At 41.2% G+C, this 19,426-nt stretch overlaps 1 protein-coding gene and 1 long non-coding RNA gene across 3 annotated transcripts; one reads left to right on the top strand and one right to left on the bottom strand.

The window, feature by feature from the left end:
- Positions 1-8,150: 8,150 nt before the first annotated feature.
- Positions 8,151-10,510, bottom strand: LOC112564026. 2 transcript variants are annotated; one of them, XR_003099144.1, is made up of 3 exons: positions 10,396-10,510; positions 9,707-10,073; positions 8,151-8,284 (listed from the first exon to the last, which is right to left on the bottom strand). It is a non-coding gene; the product is annotated as an uncharacterized LOC112564026 (long non-coding RNA). The 2 variants fall into 2 exon arrangements; XR_003099145.1 differs by having other exon boundaries at positions 8,178-8,311.
- Positions 8,305-17,947, top strand: LOC112564025. Its single transcript, XM_025238561.1, has 3 exons — positions 8,305-9,233; positions 9,762-9,996; positions 16,312-17,947. The coding sequence occupies exons 2-3, from the start codon at positions 9,797-9,799 to the stop codon at positions 17,144-17,146; spliced, it is 1,035 nt and encodes a 344-aa protein (XP_025094346.1). The 5' UTR covers positions 8,305-9,233; positions 9,762-9,796; the 3' UTR covers positions 17,147-17,947.
- The last annotated feature ends 1,479 nt before the right edge of the window (positions 17,948-19,426 follow it).

Raw genomic sequence — 19,426 nt, 5'->3', positions numbered from 1 at the left:
TGGACCCGGGAACTGGGCATGTGGGTGACAGTCATGAGGTAATTGTAACCCATGTTTCCCTGTGGAAAACGTTAACAATGTTCACATGTCAGTCACTTAGAAATCTCACCACACAGCTCACGAGCTCTCCCCGAACAAACATTTTAAAAAAAAAACTTAATGTCTTGAGAATGAAAGTTAAACTCGAAAGATTTATTAACATAACATACAAAATCAAAATATTACGAAAGGCCGGGGTCCCAGAACTATCCGTATATACTTCCAATATTACAGTGCTATTAACTCCCGTTAAAATCGCCATCCTCACTTACAAAAGCAACTTAGCTCTGGCAGTTATTACTACTGCTTTCGTACTGAAAATTCTTCACAGGTCTCAGTTTCTCCACATCGCTTGTCCGCTCTTGCGATGAGGTAAGGTAGTATATATAAGTATATATATATAGGTCTCAAGCCGACAGTCGTGACACACCGATGACTCTCCACTCGTAGTGCCCTGTCTGACCACGAACTAATATCCCTATACACGTCCTTAGTCTGACTGTTCGTCATTTCCTCACTCGGTCCAGTGGCGGCCTTGGATATGTGAACTGTGCACCAGCCGCGCGGCCAACATGCACCCGCAGGTCATGCGGGGTCAGATACCCGTTATGACGCCTCACACAACTGCATGGCTACATTTAAATAGTGACAGAGACATCCGACACGTTGAAATCAAACTCCCCTCCCCCCGTTCGTGAAACAAAAACAACATAATTTCCTTAATTTTAATAATCAACATTCTCCTGCAAACCCACCATAAATGAAATGTAACGCAAGAAAAATCTTTATTTTCTCAGAGGAAATTCCCAATCATAAGTAGAATGAGGCATTAGAAGAAGTAGGCAATAAGTATTAGCAATGTAGGAGTTAGGTATGTGTACAGTAGCATGGAACTGGATTGGATGTGTTAATGTAAATAAGAGACTAGATCGAGCTTGCAGAATACATCATTTTCTCTTCAATAACTTTAGAAGACAAGGTCCCTAAAAATCATCGTCAGATTATACTCTTGGCAATTTGTATTATGTATATACGACACATAAAAAAAAACAAAACTCTAAGCCGGATCTCATTTTGTAGCAACGCAATACGCTTAGAGATTTGCGAGGGACGATATTACAGGGGAATCCCCACATTCTATATCTTGACCGTGACCTCCGTAGATGCCTGCTAATTTTTCTCGCTCTCACCTCGATCTTATCGCGAAGGAAACGATGTCAACATCAACAAGTTGGACTGGAGACTACTCGGGGGTCTTAATCCCCTACAGTGATTTGCGTCTCAACACGACTATGGAAGCTTCAACGGTCGAGGAGGGAATCACCAAGTCTGTCCTTGAACATCGGAAGGGTCCTCCTCTTTGCAAGCGGCAATTGTGTAGAAACCTAAATGGTGGATAAATGCGTGAACGTGTGTGGTATACAGTGTGTGGGTAAGAACTGACTCACGTATTATATGGATTAGCAGCAGTAGAGAGATGAATGCGAAGTTTGAAAACAAACCGATTTGAATTATTTGATGTTTTATTGCATTTGTGTAAATGTTATAACAGCTCTCGATCATTATTAATAACATTGGGATGAATTGTTTATTGGGAACGTACGCTGGGAGCTTGGACTTAGTTGTACTGTCTTCAATAATGTACCAGTAATTTAGTGTATTTTCGCACACCGATCTCTCAACGCGGGTGGTGAACTCTAGACTCTAGAACAGACCTGGGCAAGGGACGGCCCGCCAACCGTCTCTGACCGGCCCGCCCGATATCCCGCCCGCCAGTATATATGCTATATATATACAGTATTGGGTAAAACTCTGTTAACTATATTAGTCCGGCCCTCTAAAACCATCCCAATTTCTCATGCGGCCCCTTGGGAAAATTAATTGCCCACCCTGCTCTAGAAGGTAAGTAGTCCGGGACAGACACTTATATAGGACACCTCGATCTGTCCATTCCACGGGCCTGTTGCGACATCGACACACGCAGCTGTACCCGGCGGACGTCTTTGGACCTGCCCATCTATAGGATCCTAGCCCTCTATGGCCGTAGATGTAATCACGGATTACAAGCCGTTTCTCTATAGCCGCGGTTCTCAAACGGTGGGGCGCGACGTGCTTACAAGGGGGCGCGCGAAGGTGGTCATTTTTTTAAAGTTTCTTATACCGATATTAGTGAAATTAGCTTACATTGCTGGCTAAGGGGGGCGCGAGGACGTACCTTTGTTCGTCAGGGGGGCGTCACAAGTAAAAGGTTGAGAACCACTGCTCTATATATAGCCTCCTCCCCGTCCGCCTTTGTTCTCAATTAACGGTCACCTGGAGAATGAACTGAAAATGTTGAATATTGATTGTGAGTAAAGAAAGATACAGAAAGATAAAGAAAAAAAACCAATCAAAATAAAGTTTTAAAAATTCAGTTGTCTTTATATTTGTCATTTGAGATGTTGATCCTTCACTCCTTTATACTCTATTATTTATTTTGTGTGTGTGTGTGTGGAGAATGCATTCAGTTTTAACCCTGACAGTCTATTCAGATAGAAGCCTATTTGCCTCACCTTTCTCAGACCTATATAGTTGGGTGACAAAGACGTTTATTACTAGGGTAGTCGGCAGTGCCTGTGTACATCTATGATGATCTACCCAGCCCACCCATCGACAGCCAGTGCATGACTGCAAGCTGTTAGCACCGCGTGTACTTTTACCATCCTGGGACGTGAGAAACCATTTGAAAAACCAAGCGCCCACAAGAAATTCCGCCCCAAAGCTTACAGTTTTAAAGCCAGCCCTCAAAAAGCAAACTTTGCCCACCCGTGTCGGCAGACGGTAGCTGAAGTAACGCGACAAAAGCTATGAGCAGGTCGTCACTGGGGTATTGATGTCATTTGGATACCCACGATACCCTTAGAAAAGAAACACCGAGAGCTTAGATGTAGAGAGGGTTCACTCGTTCGGTTAGAGTTTCGTAATTGGATGCTTCGTCTGAGGCAAGGTGGCAATTTTGCTGTGCAATAAACTGTCAGAACGCAGATTTAATCAACCTCAAAGAAACGTTTCCACAATTTCCCAAGGACGAATAAGCTACAAATTTATTCTCAAATTACGATCCATAAGTGTGCTGTAGTTGAAAGCAGTACTATAACGCGTTTGCTTGATTTCTATGATTATTAACGACTTTACTGATATACTGTGAAACTGTGTGACGAATTCTCACTTATCTGATTAGAAACCTATTTAAATTTGTTATAGTATTTCATTTAAGGCATTCGTCACTGGGGTGAGGTGTTATAAAAAAGATTTGTTATTAATATATTGAAAAAATTATTACAACAGGTGGAAATATGGATGAACTTTTGACATCTTACACCATCTGATGTGTATGGCCTTTGCTCGGATCATTTCGAGCAGTACAACCTGTCAAACCCCCAAAAAAGTCTAGTCTGGATGCTTTCCAGCTCGGCACATTAATAGCACACACTGTTCAGCACTACTTGTCTGACAGGGTGGAAGATGACTGTGCAGGCTCTGCTTGAGCTTTTGATGAGCTTCAGACAAATCCATGGTCATTACTTCTTGTGAATCACGACTGCTTAGAAGACTTTTTTTCTTGCTTTCAGGGAAAGAGGGAGCATCTGCATATCACTGCAGAGATTATTCTCCGTCTCATGATTGAGAACATCACAGTCGTGGAACTAATTGTGACAGCTCGACACGTGACCACTCGAGAATGACTATGACATCGACCAATAATTTTGATGATAACTGTAGTGAAGCCATTTTCCATACAACGAGTTATTAGAGTGTAACTGTTGTAAAAATATTGACCAGTTACTTCCTGGGAAAAAAGTTAAATCTCAGTTGATTCGAGTGGGAAGAGCTAAAAAGCATTGACCTCTTGACATGGTGCATGTGATCTGAAAGGAAGTGTGATTAATCTATTTATCAAGGTTTTTCTTTGAAAGAAAGCTCTGTGTCCTTTTTTGAAAAAGGAGCAAAAAAGAAATTAAAAATGTTAAAGTTACAGTAGCTTTTAAGCTAAAGAAAATAAAGATCTTCATTTAAATTACATAGTACATATTTATACTAAGCATAGCTGTTATCTTTAAATTGTCAACCAATGTTCTTACAACAAGGGATATGAATGGTAGTATTTATTGCCCATGCTTGTAGTACAAGTATTCTGAATGTGGCTTTATTCATGTGTAATTCTGTTTTTAACTGCTTTTGAGATGGATGTGCTGTTTGAATTTATAAAAGTTATCTTTTTAAATATAGTCAGCTGTCATACATGTATTAAAACTCTCCCAAACCTCCCTCATCTAGCAAAATAAAGGTCATTTGATATCGCAAACACCTAGACATTTACTCCAAAGATAAACGTGCTAGCGACGACTTTGTTTAGTAGTGGTTGATAGTAGCAACTGCGGCGTAGCATCTTTTTTCGAAGGGACGTAACTCCGTCACTACTTTTCTTAACAAGTAAGGATAAAGAAGGAGTGCACCCTCTCTATATCTAAGCTCTCTGGAAACACCACCTCACCAGGATACGTTGTCATTATATAACAACAATGGTGGAGAGCCATACTAATCCTAGATTATATTCCCGCTTTCTGTTTATTCACGTTTCATATTAACTACTAAAACGAGGCAGGTTTGTACAAAGCTTCCGGTTTACCCACGTACATTCTTTGTTGCGGCTCGCCGAGACTAACAGTGGAGAACTTCGCAAGAGGCTAAGCCTCAAACTTTCGTGTTGACAGTTCATGATAGTCTGTTATGTTTTTAGTTTATTGGCTGTAAGCCCTGGGAAGTGGAGGTCGACGACTTAACTAAGTAACAAAGTTAAGAATTTTATTGCAGTTCCAATTATGTTAAGTTGCAGCCTGTAACAGGGGTGGGCAAAGTTTTCTTTTTGCTGGCTAGTCTCAAAATTCTAAACTATATGCCCTTCGTTTTTAGGCGACGGGTGCCTTTCAAAATGTGTGTGCTGGTCTAGCATATTTTAACTGAATTGTAATGGTAGATAGAAACAAAGTTATGTAGTACCTGAGAAGTGAAAAAATATTAACTTTTTTAAGCGGATTTTTTGTTTGTTTTTTTGGGGTTTTTTGTTTTTGTTTTTGTTTTGTTTTTTTTGCCACTTTCAAAACATAGTACAGGTAGTCCTCGACTTACGACGGGGATCCGTTCTTAACGCGGCGTCGTAAACCGAATTTCGACGTAAGTCGGATCATACGTTCATACAGTGCTGAACCATAATAACAGGAACCTATCCTAACACAGTACCCTACATAATTCACTACGCTTTGTTATCACTGTCGCTGTCATTCCTGCAAGGATGCGATCTTTATCCTTGATAATCGTAGCGACAGTAGGTGATGACCTTCCTTTTTCTATGATGCTCTTACTCGCGTCGTAGAGACCGTAACTTGACTTCAGCTGCTGTTTTTATCTTGCACCTAGAGTGAGAGCCTGAGAAAAAAAATGCTGTTTCACTCTCGTGTCATAAGGTACGCTGTATTATTCTCATGTTATGAAAAAGAAAATATGAAGACAATGATAGGTGGCATTATCTTGTCTAAAAACAATTTGTGATGAGAAAAGGAGCAGTTTTAGTTTTAAAGAAAAAAATAAGAGCACATTTCAGATAACTTTGTGACTGGAACAAAAACTGATAAGGGGCCGAAGTTTCATCGGTCCGCGAGGACACTTAGGGGTCGTCAAAGGTAGGTCGGCCCATCCTTGAGGTGCAGCAACGGTCGAGTCGTGTGTCAAGTTTCGCCTGCTGTGTTTGCTGGGATGTTGCTGCTTTGTCAAATGCAATTCGCCAACATAAAATCACCTAAATATAGCAAATGTAAATATAAAATTACTTCAAACAAAGAAACTGCAGCTTATCTTGGCAGGAGAAAAGATGATAAACAATGTTATCTGATTGTTGAAAACCTGCGCTTGCTACTTTTTTCTGGTCTACGCATGCGCATGCGTGGATTTTCCAAGCCATTGCCCCCCCACCCCCCTTCCGATGGGAGTGTCAAGGACACGTATGCAGGTGTCGATGGTCCTTGAGCTGTGTTAGGGGCGACATGACCCAACGCCACCTGCTCGTCTGGAGGCCGGCGACCTCACGAGACCTCAGGGCTGCGTTGCATAGGCGGTATTAACTTAAGACGGCAGTTAAGCTAAGCATTGTCTTAGCCTATGACACCTAAAGAGGTTTAGCGATGCGCGACAAGACCTCGGCCCCTGGGGTGGATTTCATGCTGCGCCTTTATCCCACTTACCAGCTAATAACTCACTTACCAGTCGTTAAGCGATATTTCGGGTTTCGAAATTATCAGCCCTAAAGTCGGCCCTATGGTAAATTATGGGCAGGGGCGAGCCCCTATAAGCGTATATTAGCGCAGATAAAATGGCGTCTATAGTGGCTTTACTGTTACAAAATGGGAAAAGTCTTCGAAGAAACAGAATATTTAGGGACCATTATATCGTTACGACGATGTAGATGTGTACAAGAAAGTTGGATTTGAAACCTGTTTACATGTAATGTGCAGGCTATTTGTAAATGACATTGCCAGTAATATGTTCAGCTAGTAGTTAATGTAAATCTTAGTGAATGTAGTTATTGTATTGTGGTATGGCACTGCATTCTATCAGTCAGTATAAATTTCTACAGGTGGTAATGATGGTTGTGCTTCAGGCATAGCTAAAAGGAGATGGCATTATCTCCTGGGTTTGCAGATAGAACCAGATCAGGCGTTTGAAGTGACTGTGGTCTCAATCTGGGAGAGTCAGACAATGATGGCGACAATACTAATGATAACGATGATTGAAATGATGAAAATACAATAAAATCAATGGCAATGTTCCAGTACATGATGCTCCCACAGAAAGGGCACATGTTTCAGCAGGCCAACCTGTGAGAAACCAATCTCTTAATAGACTTTTCTTGTAAATATGTTATACCATACTTTGAATACAATGTTATTCCAAATTTTATAGTTTCTGTACAGTTCATATTGTCAGTACTATGTGACTGTAGAAAGTTGATATTTCGTTCTTATGAAATTTAATAGATATTTATTCATAAAAATCTCTTTACAAAGTTGCTAATATTTCCTTATTAGAATATCTGAAAGGTGAGGTTCTTCTAAAAACAAGTGTGTGCATGGGGTTTCTATTATGAAGTCATTTTGAAGAAAAATTCTGAAGACAAAGTATCTCAGCACCAGACATAGTCTCAGTTGTAGGCACCAAATATATGTTGCACCAGACCAGATTGCATGGAGCCATTTTGGTAACATTTTCTGGGGAATGTATTTTTTTTTTTTGGTAAATGTAATTTCCTTTTTTTGTACAGCAATCATAGTGAAGTAGTTGTTCATTGCCTCTCTCAACTCTGTTAAAACACGTGACACGACTAATCTTCAATTATCTCCTTGGTCTCTGTCAGCAGAGTGTGTAGTGTTTGTGTCCCTGCATCCATGTGTTTGTGTTGGCTGGTCGATGCGTGCAATCAGTGGTGGCACTGACGTGGGTGGTGCTAGGTGTATGCAAGATTATGTGTGCATACAAGCATGAATGCTGTGTAAAAATTATTCCTCGACATAGGTGTGCAGAGAGTAGTGAGTGTAGGGGCCTCTGCAAGTGTTTGTCAAGAGCAGCGGTCATCACTAAGACGTGTTCTTAATGCTTTCACTTGGATTTTAAATTCTTGTATTCTTATATTCTTCTTGAACAATATTTTACATATGCAGCTCTTTTGAACAAATGTTTGAGGTTTTCACTCACTCTGAAGCAAAATTCTGAAGAATAAAGTAGTATATCAGCATTAGACATTCTCCTTTATGGAGCAGGCAAAAAAATACAATGAAAATGAAATGACCAACTTTATTAATTCCAGCATGCAACAACAACAACAACAACAACAACAACAACAACAACAACACCAGTAGGTTACAATAGTTGGTTGACAAGTTGTTGCAATCTTAGATTGTAAATCACTCTTGAGATACATTAGACTTCCACACATGCATTCTATTGAACATTCATTTGAGGTTGGACAGGACTGCAGAGGTTACAAACTAATAACAGCACTTGTCATTTCTGCAAACAGCGTTAGGTATAGCGTAAAACTGACCTGAACTTAAATTCTGGTCGACAAAGATTTTCCCAGAATGTATATTGAGAGTACAACTTAAACTATTTGTATCATGGACACTACAGAACACTTCGTTGACTAGGCCAGCATCTGGAACAGGTGAATATGAAGGCAAGTCTGTAACAAACATCCATATTGCTTCATATATATTAATGGCAAGGTGTGTAAGGCAGGTATACAAGGAACATGCCATGGGTAACGTGATGCATACTACATAAAACTAAGATGTCCTGATAAGAACAACATTATTTTTCAAATGTGTCATCTTTTAAGACAGTCATTCACAAAAGTTACGAAGAAGTGATTTCTGCACAGCAAAAAAAAAAAAAAAATATTCATGATTGTATATGTACCTTTGCTTTGCTATTTAATTTATATCTTTATGAGTACATTTATACATTTTCTAGCAATAGTCCTCTACCAATGATACATTTGTGTTAGAACACAGGTAAGGTAGCTGGATTGTGTTAAAACAAAGAGACTAGTCTTGGTGCGCGATGTGTTGTCGCCAGCCTCTTCTTTAGAGGCAACCACCGCCAACGCTCTTTCACCCCAGTTGTTATTGGTGTTCTTTGTGTTTGACTGTTACCTGTTGCCGATTTCTAACAAGTGTTCAGTACAATGAATCTTTTCTATAAAAAATAAAAGAAACTTAGTGCACTTCACATTTTGGCCGACGGGGAGGTATAAATTTAAGACTTTGCCCACCCCTTGCGGTGCGATGAAACGTCGGCCCCTGGCCTTGTACCTTGCGAACGGATAAGAGTTGTTCTCACCCAGCAGTCCAGAGATACACCATCGCAGTTCCGCGTGTAACTCTTACTACTGTAATTGTTTTAAGCAAAAAACGCTTTGTGTTCAGAGTTGACAGTGTTTTGGAGATCTGTGTTACTTTGCTTAAAAATTCCTGTTGAAGTCATTACAAGATGTCAACTTCCACAAATCAGAGCAAGAATATCCTTCCCGTTTGAGAGGTATATATGCATACCGAAAAAGGTCGAATGATATCAATGATCCAGGCAGTGGGAAAGCTAGACATGTAAGTCTTGATCTCACAGTTTAATCTGTTGTTGTGAACATGTTATATTGCAGGTAGTTGTCTTCAAATGGAAGGGACTGTCAGTTAAAAAAAATATAGTACTTATTAATGACAGGCTTAACGGCACGACGAGAACGATACCTGATACACGAGCGCAGTTGTGGTTGTGAACTTATTTCTATCGTCCGGTGAATGAAAAGGACGGTAGACATGCTTTTTTTACGGGTGAGGTTTCATTCGGGTAAGGCCGTCATATTTATTTCCACGTCAATGAATATTAGTCTACATTACTCCCTTATATCTTTCCTCCGATCTTAAAAAAGGTGAGAAAATTGAATGGGTAGAACCCAACTTAAATCAGAGTTTGGAGATGTGTAGCAAACAAACAAACAAACAAACAAACAAACAACAAACAAACAAACAAACAAACAAACAAACAAACAAACAAAAAAGCCTTTGCACTTTGGTCTTACTTATTATGGAAATCTCCTCACATGCCACCTGTTCCATCTTTGTTCTTTTCAGCAGACGCGTGAGCCACCAATGGAAGGAGCGTAATCGAGATGACTTGGCAACTGCAAGCAGGAGAAGCGGGTGGCTCTAGGGGTGAGCTGCTTCACAACCCAAGCAGCATGCGGCCGTTTAGAGTTTTTGTCATCATTCTCTGTCTCGGTGAATGTTCGCCACTACAACTCACAATGAGCGACAGTCAAATGCTCATTGCAAATTGTACGAAACGAAGTGTGGAGTCGGGGATGGACGGGTAAGTTTCTAGTTGCTTCAACAATTACTCGTGGCATAGACGCTAGTTAGGAGTGTCCTCATACGTGGTCTAGAGTGCTGGTAACCCAGAGCGTGTGAGAAAAGAAAGTAGAAAGTGCATAGCGTGATCTTATTTTAATTCATTTTAAAGGCTGTTGAAAATGATAATAAGAATGAAGTCTATAAAAATAATTTTTTTATATGTTGCAATTTATCAAATATGCTTATTGCACTTTACAATGCTAAAAGGACATTGAAACATAATAAGAGGCACACCACATGTACAAGATGTCCTTCAAGGGGAAAAGCTAAGCAAATGATAAGTTGGGCTTGAATGATACATACTGACTTTCTGAATCATGTAGCAAAATTTGAAATTGAAGGACAATTGTTGACTTACAATTGATTGCGTAGAATGGCCTAGTTGAATTGCCTTAATTTAGACCCCAGTTCTATAAACGACTGTAGCGAAGTGATCCCTTCGAAACCAGAAACCTTGTTTGGACTTGTTTCAGAACGTCAGTATCTTTACATATCACAAACATAGTAAATGCCCCAACAGCACAGACTTGTTGAACCAGTCTTGGCCAACTTTGGTCAGCCATCATGGCTCAATATTAGCAAACGATATTGGCGCCATATTGGAAGTGCGAAGTCGATTTACACTGGGCAAATATAGGTTGACCGATGGATCCGTACTGGTGACTATATTGTTGGTCCTATGATTGGCCATATGGCCCAATATATGTCTTCCATCTTAGGCACCTGGAGAAATATATTAGCCCGATATTGGAAATGCAAACGTAATTTCTGCTGGACCAACATTGGCGAGTAGCTAAAATCCATGATGGCGTAGTGCAGGCATGTCAAACGGAGGGTTCTCAGTCTTGTTCTCTGAGAAGTGTTTGTTGATTTCATGAAGGAAAATAACTGTTCACACATAGGTAGAACACATAGGTATATTGCCATAATCCATGTGGAAAACTCCTTGAAGTTTTTCAACTTTTCAGGGTTATGAAAAGATTTTGCGAATCGCTACAGTGTCCTTTGTGCAGGTTGCCTTTCTTGACATGCCTGGTGTAGTGTACACCTCCCATCTTGGTACAGCGATACCCAGCTACATTGGTCCAGTCCTGGACTATCCAGTATTATTTATTATAAATTCACACACCATACAAGCACACATTCACAAAGACATTACACAAAGACGATAAAAAGAAATGGGAGTACAATTTAATTCTTTTAATTTTTTTCAAGCACAAAGCAGAACAATGTATTGAAATTATTTTTCGTTATTTTGCCTTTTATTGTCACATGTAGGCTTGCGCCCACACTCACATCATGCACAAGAATTCATGTGAAGGAATGAATACAAGAGTGATGGGTAAATTAAGATTGATAGTCTATAGTATTCTCTGTTCCCTTTTATCTCTTAGTATATTTATTTGTCAATTGACATTGTTGTTGAGTTTTCATATTCATCCAGCAGGAAAGTTGTCCTTACGAAAGCAGTTCTTTGTGTGATCGGAAAAATAAGGTTATAAAGATCGATCGTCCTAATAATAATTTACTTTCAAAAAGTAAGTCTAGACTACGCTTTGTCTTATTCTTATTTTTCATAATCAAAGTATTGGCTGGTAAAGTGATTACTACAGGCCTAAGTTTATTAATATAGTGTTGCTATAGTTGCTACCTGCAAGCAGTTAACTATACCAACGCGAGTAGGGTAAGAGGCTGGATAAATGTGCTTTTTTAGTCCAGTTACTTGTGATTTGGTAAAAACGTGCAAATACATTATCACTTAAAGGTCAAACATTTACTCGTGAGGATAAAGAATAGGTTCGACACAGACGATAGGCAGGACACATGGCTTCGACTTCTACACGCGGTCAGTATCTGACCCCACAAGTATCCCGGGTGTTGCCTGAGGCATCTTTCCCATCAGACCAGTTCCATCGGGGTTGAAAACAGAACTGGGTAGAGGAAAGGGGATGTGAAGAAACGGCTTGAAGCCCACGAGTACACAAACGGTCAAACATTAGGAATTTAGTTAGCACCTAAGTTTTTGTTATTATTTCGTGTGTATTTGACCGTGGTTAGCATCATGTCTTCCTATTTCCCCTCACCCGGGCCGAACCCATTTTTTTCTACCTGACAGTAAAGTTTAGCCTCTAAGTAAAACAGAGTTTGGAAATTCAATTATCGTTATCACGAAAGAGCGTTTTACAATAATTTTTGTTTTATAGTATCTACAAATCAGAGGAACAGTTCTCGTCCATGGATGGTAGTGACCCTTTCCAATCCATTCCCATGTTCACTCTCGTAGCACTGCCATCTGCATTAACTACAATGCTGAGACAGAATATAGAGATTATCAAAAATCCATTATCCATAAGTTAGCTAAAATTATGTCTTGGTTTTAGAGTTATAACAGATTTGAGAAGAAATGCAGATAATATTGCATTAGCTTTAAGAAGAATAAAATGTTGGTATTTTTTAAGTGCGGACCCTGCATTACTAGGTGACTTTTGACTCTAGTGTGTGTGCATATAAATATATAAATTTGATGGAGACGCGAGGGGTAATATTTTACCCAATCATTAAAGCCTCGAACCATCGAGGGTCGGCTTGTCCTGTTTTATGACGTTTACGTGTGTGACGCTGGTATTCTTCGCAGTTAATGTGTAATACGAGTGTTGGTGTGTGACGGGTCGGTGGTGTTGGGACCCTCGTGCACTCACCCGCGCTTTCTTTTCTGTTGGTGTATCAGATTGCTTACTCGCATAGGTTCTACTTTTTTTGCACTTTAGTTTGTTCCGCCAGTTCAGTAATAGGAGAGGCGGTTGTATGTTTATAGCACCTCCGATTTACTATTTCTGTTTTGTTCCACAATGTCCGAGGCAGAAAAGGCGGTGGCCATGAGCACTCACGCGCAAATAGCTTCGTGCAGTGAGGTGCGTGAGCCCAACTCTGGTACCAAGTCTGAAGGAGATGAGTCACCTGTCGAATTTCATCCTCTCCTTCTGTCGGCAAACCTGCCTTTGAGGGGTACTTGCGCCTTGTTATGGAGGCAGGGCTAGTGGGTGTCGAGCTGATCCATTTCCCCACAAGGAGAGAGGGGAGGAGAGAACGGAAAGAATTCGGCTAGAGAAGATCCACTGTGATCTGGAGATCACCAAATAATGGTGGTGGGAGACGGAACTAGAGCACCTTCCCATGTTTAAAATGCTCACTGGGACCAATAAAGTTGACCATTGTCATTGTCAGGAATCGAGCTCAAAACAATGCATCTGAAGATCCCACCATTCGAAGGGAAGGACGTACCTGGAGACGTACCTCAGTAACTTTGAGCGTTGGACTGGTGGAAGAAACTACCACATCTGAGGACTCGCAGGATTTGTTTGTTGATGACTGTAAATCGTGTGCTCTCGATGGGCCAGTGGGTTTTGTATGGGTGTCACTGTTGTGTTTGGATATTAGAGGTGTTTTACTTGTTAAAAGTTTTTATTTTGGCTTGACACGCGATGGTTGTAAACTTAGTGCTGCTTCGTCGTAAGGAGGAGAACATGTCGTGTCGGACATTTTTGTTTTTGTGTCTTCTAGCGCACAAAAAAGGGGAGCGGGTTACAGACGACGGTAGACGTCCTTTGTCTAAGAATATTTTTATTATCCGTCTCGGCTCGCGAGATACAATCTTTTTTTTTTTTTTTTTTTTTGCTGACTCGCACTTTAAGTCTGTCGCTCATATACAGCGCCATTCCTGTTTACGTCACGCGTCGTCTGCTCGAAAGCTATCTGAGTAGGCGATCTGTATCATTAAACTCATTAGAGGGCTTCGGTTGTTCATCACTCCTTCCATCCATAAACACAGAGTTTTGACGTGAAAAGCTTTTACGACCAAAGCCTGGGTTGGTGTGTGTCGCAGACCTATCAGGTATTAGACAGGTGTGATGGCCCGAGACCCGCAGCAAAACTTTAAAGGGATTGTAAAGGTAAAATATAACTGCTTAGAATCTCGTAAAGAGTAGGATCCACTTGAATCTCGTCTATTTTCGTGTCTATTTATATGGGAAAAATAAGTTTTTGTAGAATGTTCTGTTTAATAATATAAGTTACACGAGACTCTTTCGTTTGCTTAGACGGTCGATTTCACTGGATTTTTTCGACTTTTATAAACATCGGTAATCGAAATGCTAATAAGTGGTATTTAAGGGAGAAACGAATCATTTCTTTCTTCTGCATTGCTCTGCAATCGTAAGTAAATATATTTTTTAAACGTTTTGACCGTCACGGCAGCCTTGTGTATACCTTTAACTACACTCTCGACCACTCCGCCATCCACGTCGACATAGTCCTGTGCGCGATGCATTTCCATTAAATTGCTCATTAGTATCCTTACAATGACTCGAGCCCCCAGCGCACTCCTCCAATAAACAAACACAACGCAATTTAGTGAAAATAGGTTAATTATTAAAACAAAGAAATGACGAGAGCTTAAACAGAGCATCGACAGAAACAATGAAGGAAAATGTTCATACGAATAAACGAATTCCCTATCTTGGCTAATTGTCCAGGTGTCCCATAAACCTACCCTGTTACCACTAATCCAGGTATCTAGTGAGTCAGTGACGGATGTGCCAAGATGGTGACAGACCGTTTGGTCCAGTACCGTTGGTTGACAAGCAGGCAAAGGACGTAATACGGCGAGAGACAGTTGGGCCAGTGCTGTTCAAACATGGCGGGGCCCGAAATTCGGAAGCAAATGAAAACCATTTTTAAACCATTCGTGGTCACATTCTCCTTCATCTGAAGCAGGAATATCCTCTGGGATGTTCTTTCTCTTGTTATTCGACATTTCAGATGCATGATGTTCACGATCGTTGCTGATTTCAACATCGTCTTGCCAGCCGCCTCGCCATGTTTCCAATCGAAAAGGACAGATAGTGTAGAATATCGGCTTATGGCAAACACGAAAATACAAATACAAGACATCGGTAGATATTTTTTTATGTATTGATGATTTGGAAAACACAGTGAAATTTAAAGGCAATAGACAAAACATCTCTATGTATCTTTCTATATACGACTTTTAAAGGGTAGGGAGTTTTCATCGAGAGAAGGAGCATAACACAGATCAGGAGGCTGTAGAATCAACAATAATGAAACAGTATGCATCATACTCACTCTAATACACTTGGCGAATTAACACGCACGCACACATTTGACAACATAATTATAAGTATACCTATAGACACATATAACATATATACTGACAGTAAATTGGTGATTTACAGCAATACTGTCAAATAATTATGGATATGTATATATTGTGATCTTAATTGAATTGAATTATGATTTGAGAGAATGGTGACTATGATGACGGTGAATGACTCTGTAAGACGCATTTAATGTCTGATGAGGGCGTGCTCCTGTGACTTCGTCAACGAAAGGCGCCCTGACATCGCTTTGTAAACATAGCTTTTATCTTTAACAGCAATGGTAATTTACAGTCAACATAAATTGTGCCACAGGGTAATAAAATTAATCAGTGCTGTCTAGGTCAGGACTTGTAGAGGGATGACGGGGGTAGAACTATTCACACGTCGGTCACACAGTTCACTACTAGGCTCACCACTGCTCTCCCGGCGACACAGAGTCGAGTCTGTCCCAGTCCAGGGACACACACGTGGTGTCTCTCAGGGCCGCCGAGAACCTCTCCGGGCCCCTTGTACTTGTAATCGTAAATTATTTTCCCAGTATATAATGTAAAGGAGAAGAAGAAAAAAAAATCCACTGACCAAGGCCGGGCCCCCTTGACAGCCGCGTGCCCGGGCCTGTCCCCCCCCCCCTCTCGTCAGGCCTGGTGTCTCTGACGACTGCAATGCCACGTACAGCCGCCAAACAAACACCATCAAACAAGTTCTCCGGTTTTTTTAAGTGTGGCGAACCCAGCACACGTTCTCCTCCCTTGAGAACGACGACTTCGACCCCTACGTCTCTCACAGGTGGTGCGAGCTCGAGCCCTGGACATGAGAGCCCTTTGCTTTCCACGGCGACAGCAGGCAGTCTTGACAGTTCCTCGTCACTAATTCAACCCCTTGCTCCAGTTTCTCTAACCCAAGCATTCTTCCTATGCGAGTTGGTTATACAGATCGGGGGAGGGATAGTGATGAATAAATTATGAATTATTTACGCGCGTCCATTATTTTCACATATGTAATAATCGACAAGAGCACAGCAGAAATCATTTGTGAAAATTTCGTTTTCATTTGTTTAATAAATTATTCATGTATTTTCGTGTTCACGTATTTTTCAGACTTCATCACATCCAGATGACGGTTGGTGCTAAACTGACCCGTAACAGCAAGCTCAGTTTGTCCAGCTTGGCACAGGTTTTACCCGGAGAAACCGCAAAGCTCGTCGCTGGCGCCATACAGCCAGAAGATGGCGTTGCTCGTGGCAGACTCGCTCCACGTGTTGACAGATGTTATCTGGAAGTGAGGTTGTTAGAGGTGGTTAACGATCTCTCTTTCAAGTGCATTTACACCGAAAAGACAGCGCTGCACGAAGTAGGCAAGAGTATTGACGACGACCCAGTGGTGCAAACGCAAGCGGTGGTCAAGTTGACCTGCTGGTGTGTGGACTGTGACGTCACAAATATCTCACTCAGCCGGAAAAACGTGGACACCAACGAGTCGGTTGTTCTGACACCAGAACACGACAACGGCAACGGCACAAACCAAATTTTTGATACGTCAGACGACACGGTCGTCTACAGGCGTGTTGTCACCAGCTCGGAAGCGAACCTCACTGCCTACGTGCGCCAGCCGAGCGATCGCGTGACGTATGTTTGTAACGTCTTCGGTCCTTCCGGTTCCATTGCGAAAGAGCTTCCTGTGATGGGAGACAGGAGGCCCACGACTGTTACTTTTTCATTTAAGGCGACGGCGCGTTTCGAGAGCGTGATCGGCAGCGACAACCCGACGACCTACAAGACGACAACGTACGTCTTCCTCGCCATGTGCATCGCCCTCGCTGGTGTTGTTATCGTGGGACTGTCAAAGTTCAACGCATTCAGGAAGTGCCGAATATCCCGACGGAACTTTCACGCGGTGCCAGACAATGAGTTAGCACTCACTTCTCACCTGTGATAAACTTTAGAAAATAAGGGTACGCTTGCAGGGTGGAGATGGAGTTAACTAAGCAAGTGGAGATAAACTGATTCCGTCTTTGAACAGTGACGTCTTCTCCAGGACCGTCGAGAGCCAGTATAGGCCCAAATAGCCCTTGCACTAATTGTATAATTTTTCAAATTTATAATGGTCTGCTTACAATTCAATTGTCGATATTTACATTTCATTCAAACACATATAGTCAGCAAACGTCGATATACACATGTGCATACAACTATGATCTAGACTCCTAATGCAGAAATAAACGGCTTTACAGTCTTGCCCTTAGGGGTTTTGGTGAGACAAAATCCGTCGACCCCTACCCTCTTCAGCCCCCATTAGTTGAAATACTAATTAGTAATTTTATAAAGATAAATCAGAAGTTTATTTGTACATTGTTCTGTCTAAAGTAGACTCTTCTTGCTGGCTGTCCACTACCTCACAAGCTTCAGAAAGTCCAGAACTCATCTGCTCGTCTCCTTTTCAAGACTCTCAAATGTGAACATCTCACACCACTTCTTCACTCTCTTCATTGGCTAGCAGTTAAAGCTAGAATAGACTACAAGCTCTCAACTCTATACTATGGATTCGTCGAAGGCTTCTTCCCCCACTACTTTACTGGAATCTGAATTGTCTGTCCTCACCCCTGCCCGAAACCTTCGCTCCTCATCAGACTCCCACATTCTATCCTCCCTCCCACAAAAACAGTCACATACGGACAACGGACGTCCTCCCTCTGTGCTGCTAAGCAGTGGAACTCTCTTCATTTTCTTACATTTATCATTATTGGTCTGCACAGAGAGTGCGATCTATCTTGGTGGTGATGCTGCATGTTATAAGTTCACATCATCATCGTCATCAATTCATCATCATCATCATCATCATCATCATCATCATCATCATCATCATCATCATCATCAAAAGGATTAAGCTAATAATTGTTGCTAATTTTAAAGTATGAGTAGATGAAAAGTGCAAATTTGTGTGGTGATATGATGTAAAATATAAATGTTTAACATGTTTTTAGCAGAATTGTAAGGTATATTTATAGTCAATAAAAAGAAATTTTGCAGTACGAATAAAATCTTTTTACATGTTGAGTAAGGACTTGGTAGCTTTATATTTAAGAGAATTTGGATACTGATGTTGCTGCAATGTCAAAAGAAGCATGAAAACATGAACATTCAGAAAGTACAGCAACTTTGCTCCTCTTTGTCATTTCTGACTAGCGTGGTTGGTTGGTTGCTTTCTTTGACGGGAAGGGCCTCCATCTAGGGAAGATTCGAACTAAGAAAGGGAAGGAGACCAGAGTATCTGGAGAAACCCCTATTGGTGATTTCGCACTGAGGGGAGAGAGAGAACAAAGAGTCTGGAGAAAACCATGGATGGCAGGTCCTGTGAACAGGTACGAGATACGAGATGAGACTTGAACCCATGGTCTATCACTGTAGTGGTGATATGCTATTATTTTAACCGTTACACTATCGGGTGCCCCAACTACCATGCAGACATCTCCAGTGGCAGATAACCCCAGGTCTGTGTACGACCCATGCACCTAAATCATTTCGACTGTCGGTGTGAAGCGGCTTTTCGAAACCGAGTGCATCTGACCTGAGGAGAACATGACAGTATGGAGTTTACCTCCCTCCCAGTCCTCATTACCCCGCCGGCCCATCCGACTGTTCCCCCACATCTGGAAATAATACATTGCATGTTTGAAACTAGACATCTCCATACGCAACACTTTGATATTGCATCCAAAGACATTTACATTAAAAAAAGAAAAGAATACACTTAACAAGACTGGTCCCCCATTTTACTTTGCCCCTATTTTCAGTGGCAATATGATGTGTACCGATTTGTAATACTTATGTGAAAGAGACTGAGAGTGCCAGAAAAAAGGTATCCTCTTTGGTGCCTGATGATCGGATATGGATAACTAGAAATGGGCTGTTTGATGTTGATGTGAAATAATGCGCTAGTATTACTGGCGGTGGAAAAAAAGTCCATGAAAAGGATTAATAAAGATGTTTGAGACAACTTCTCTTACCCTACATCCAACCTTCGCTTTTTGACTGACCAGCGCACACCATTTACTTCACCATCACTTGCTATGGTGATGCAAAGCAGTGGAGCTCCCGCCACCTTTACTTAGCCACCATTGTCTTTAAACGTACATTAAACACAGTCTACAACTAACCTGTTCTCTAGTCTGTTTCTTGATTAAATTGTCTTTTCGAATCGTCTTTTTGATTAATT

Source organism: Pomacea canaliculata, linkage group LG5 (assembly GCF_003073045.1).
Source record: "Pomacea canaliculata isolate SZHN2017 linkage group LG5, ASM307304v1, whole genome shotgun sequence".
Taxonomy (NCBI): domain Eukaryota; kingdom Metazoa; phylum Mollusca; class Gastropoda; order Architaenioglossa; family Ampullariidae; genus Pomacea; species Pomacea canaliculata.
This window is presented reverse-complemented; position numbering and strand designations above follow the sequence as displayed.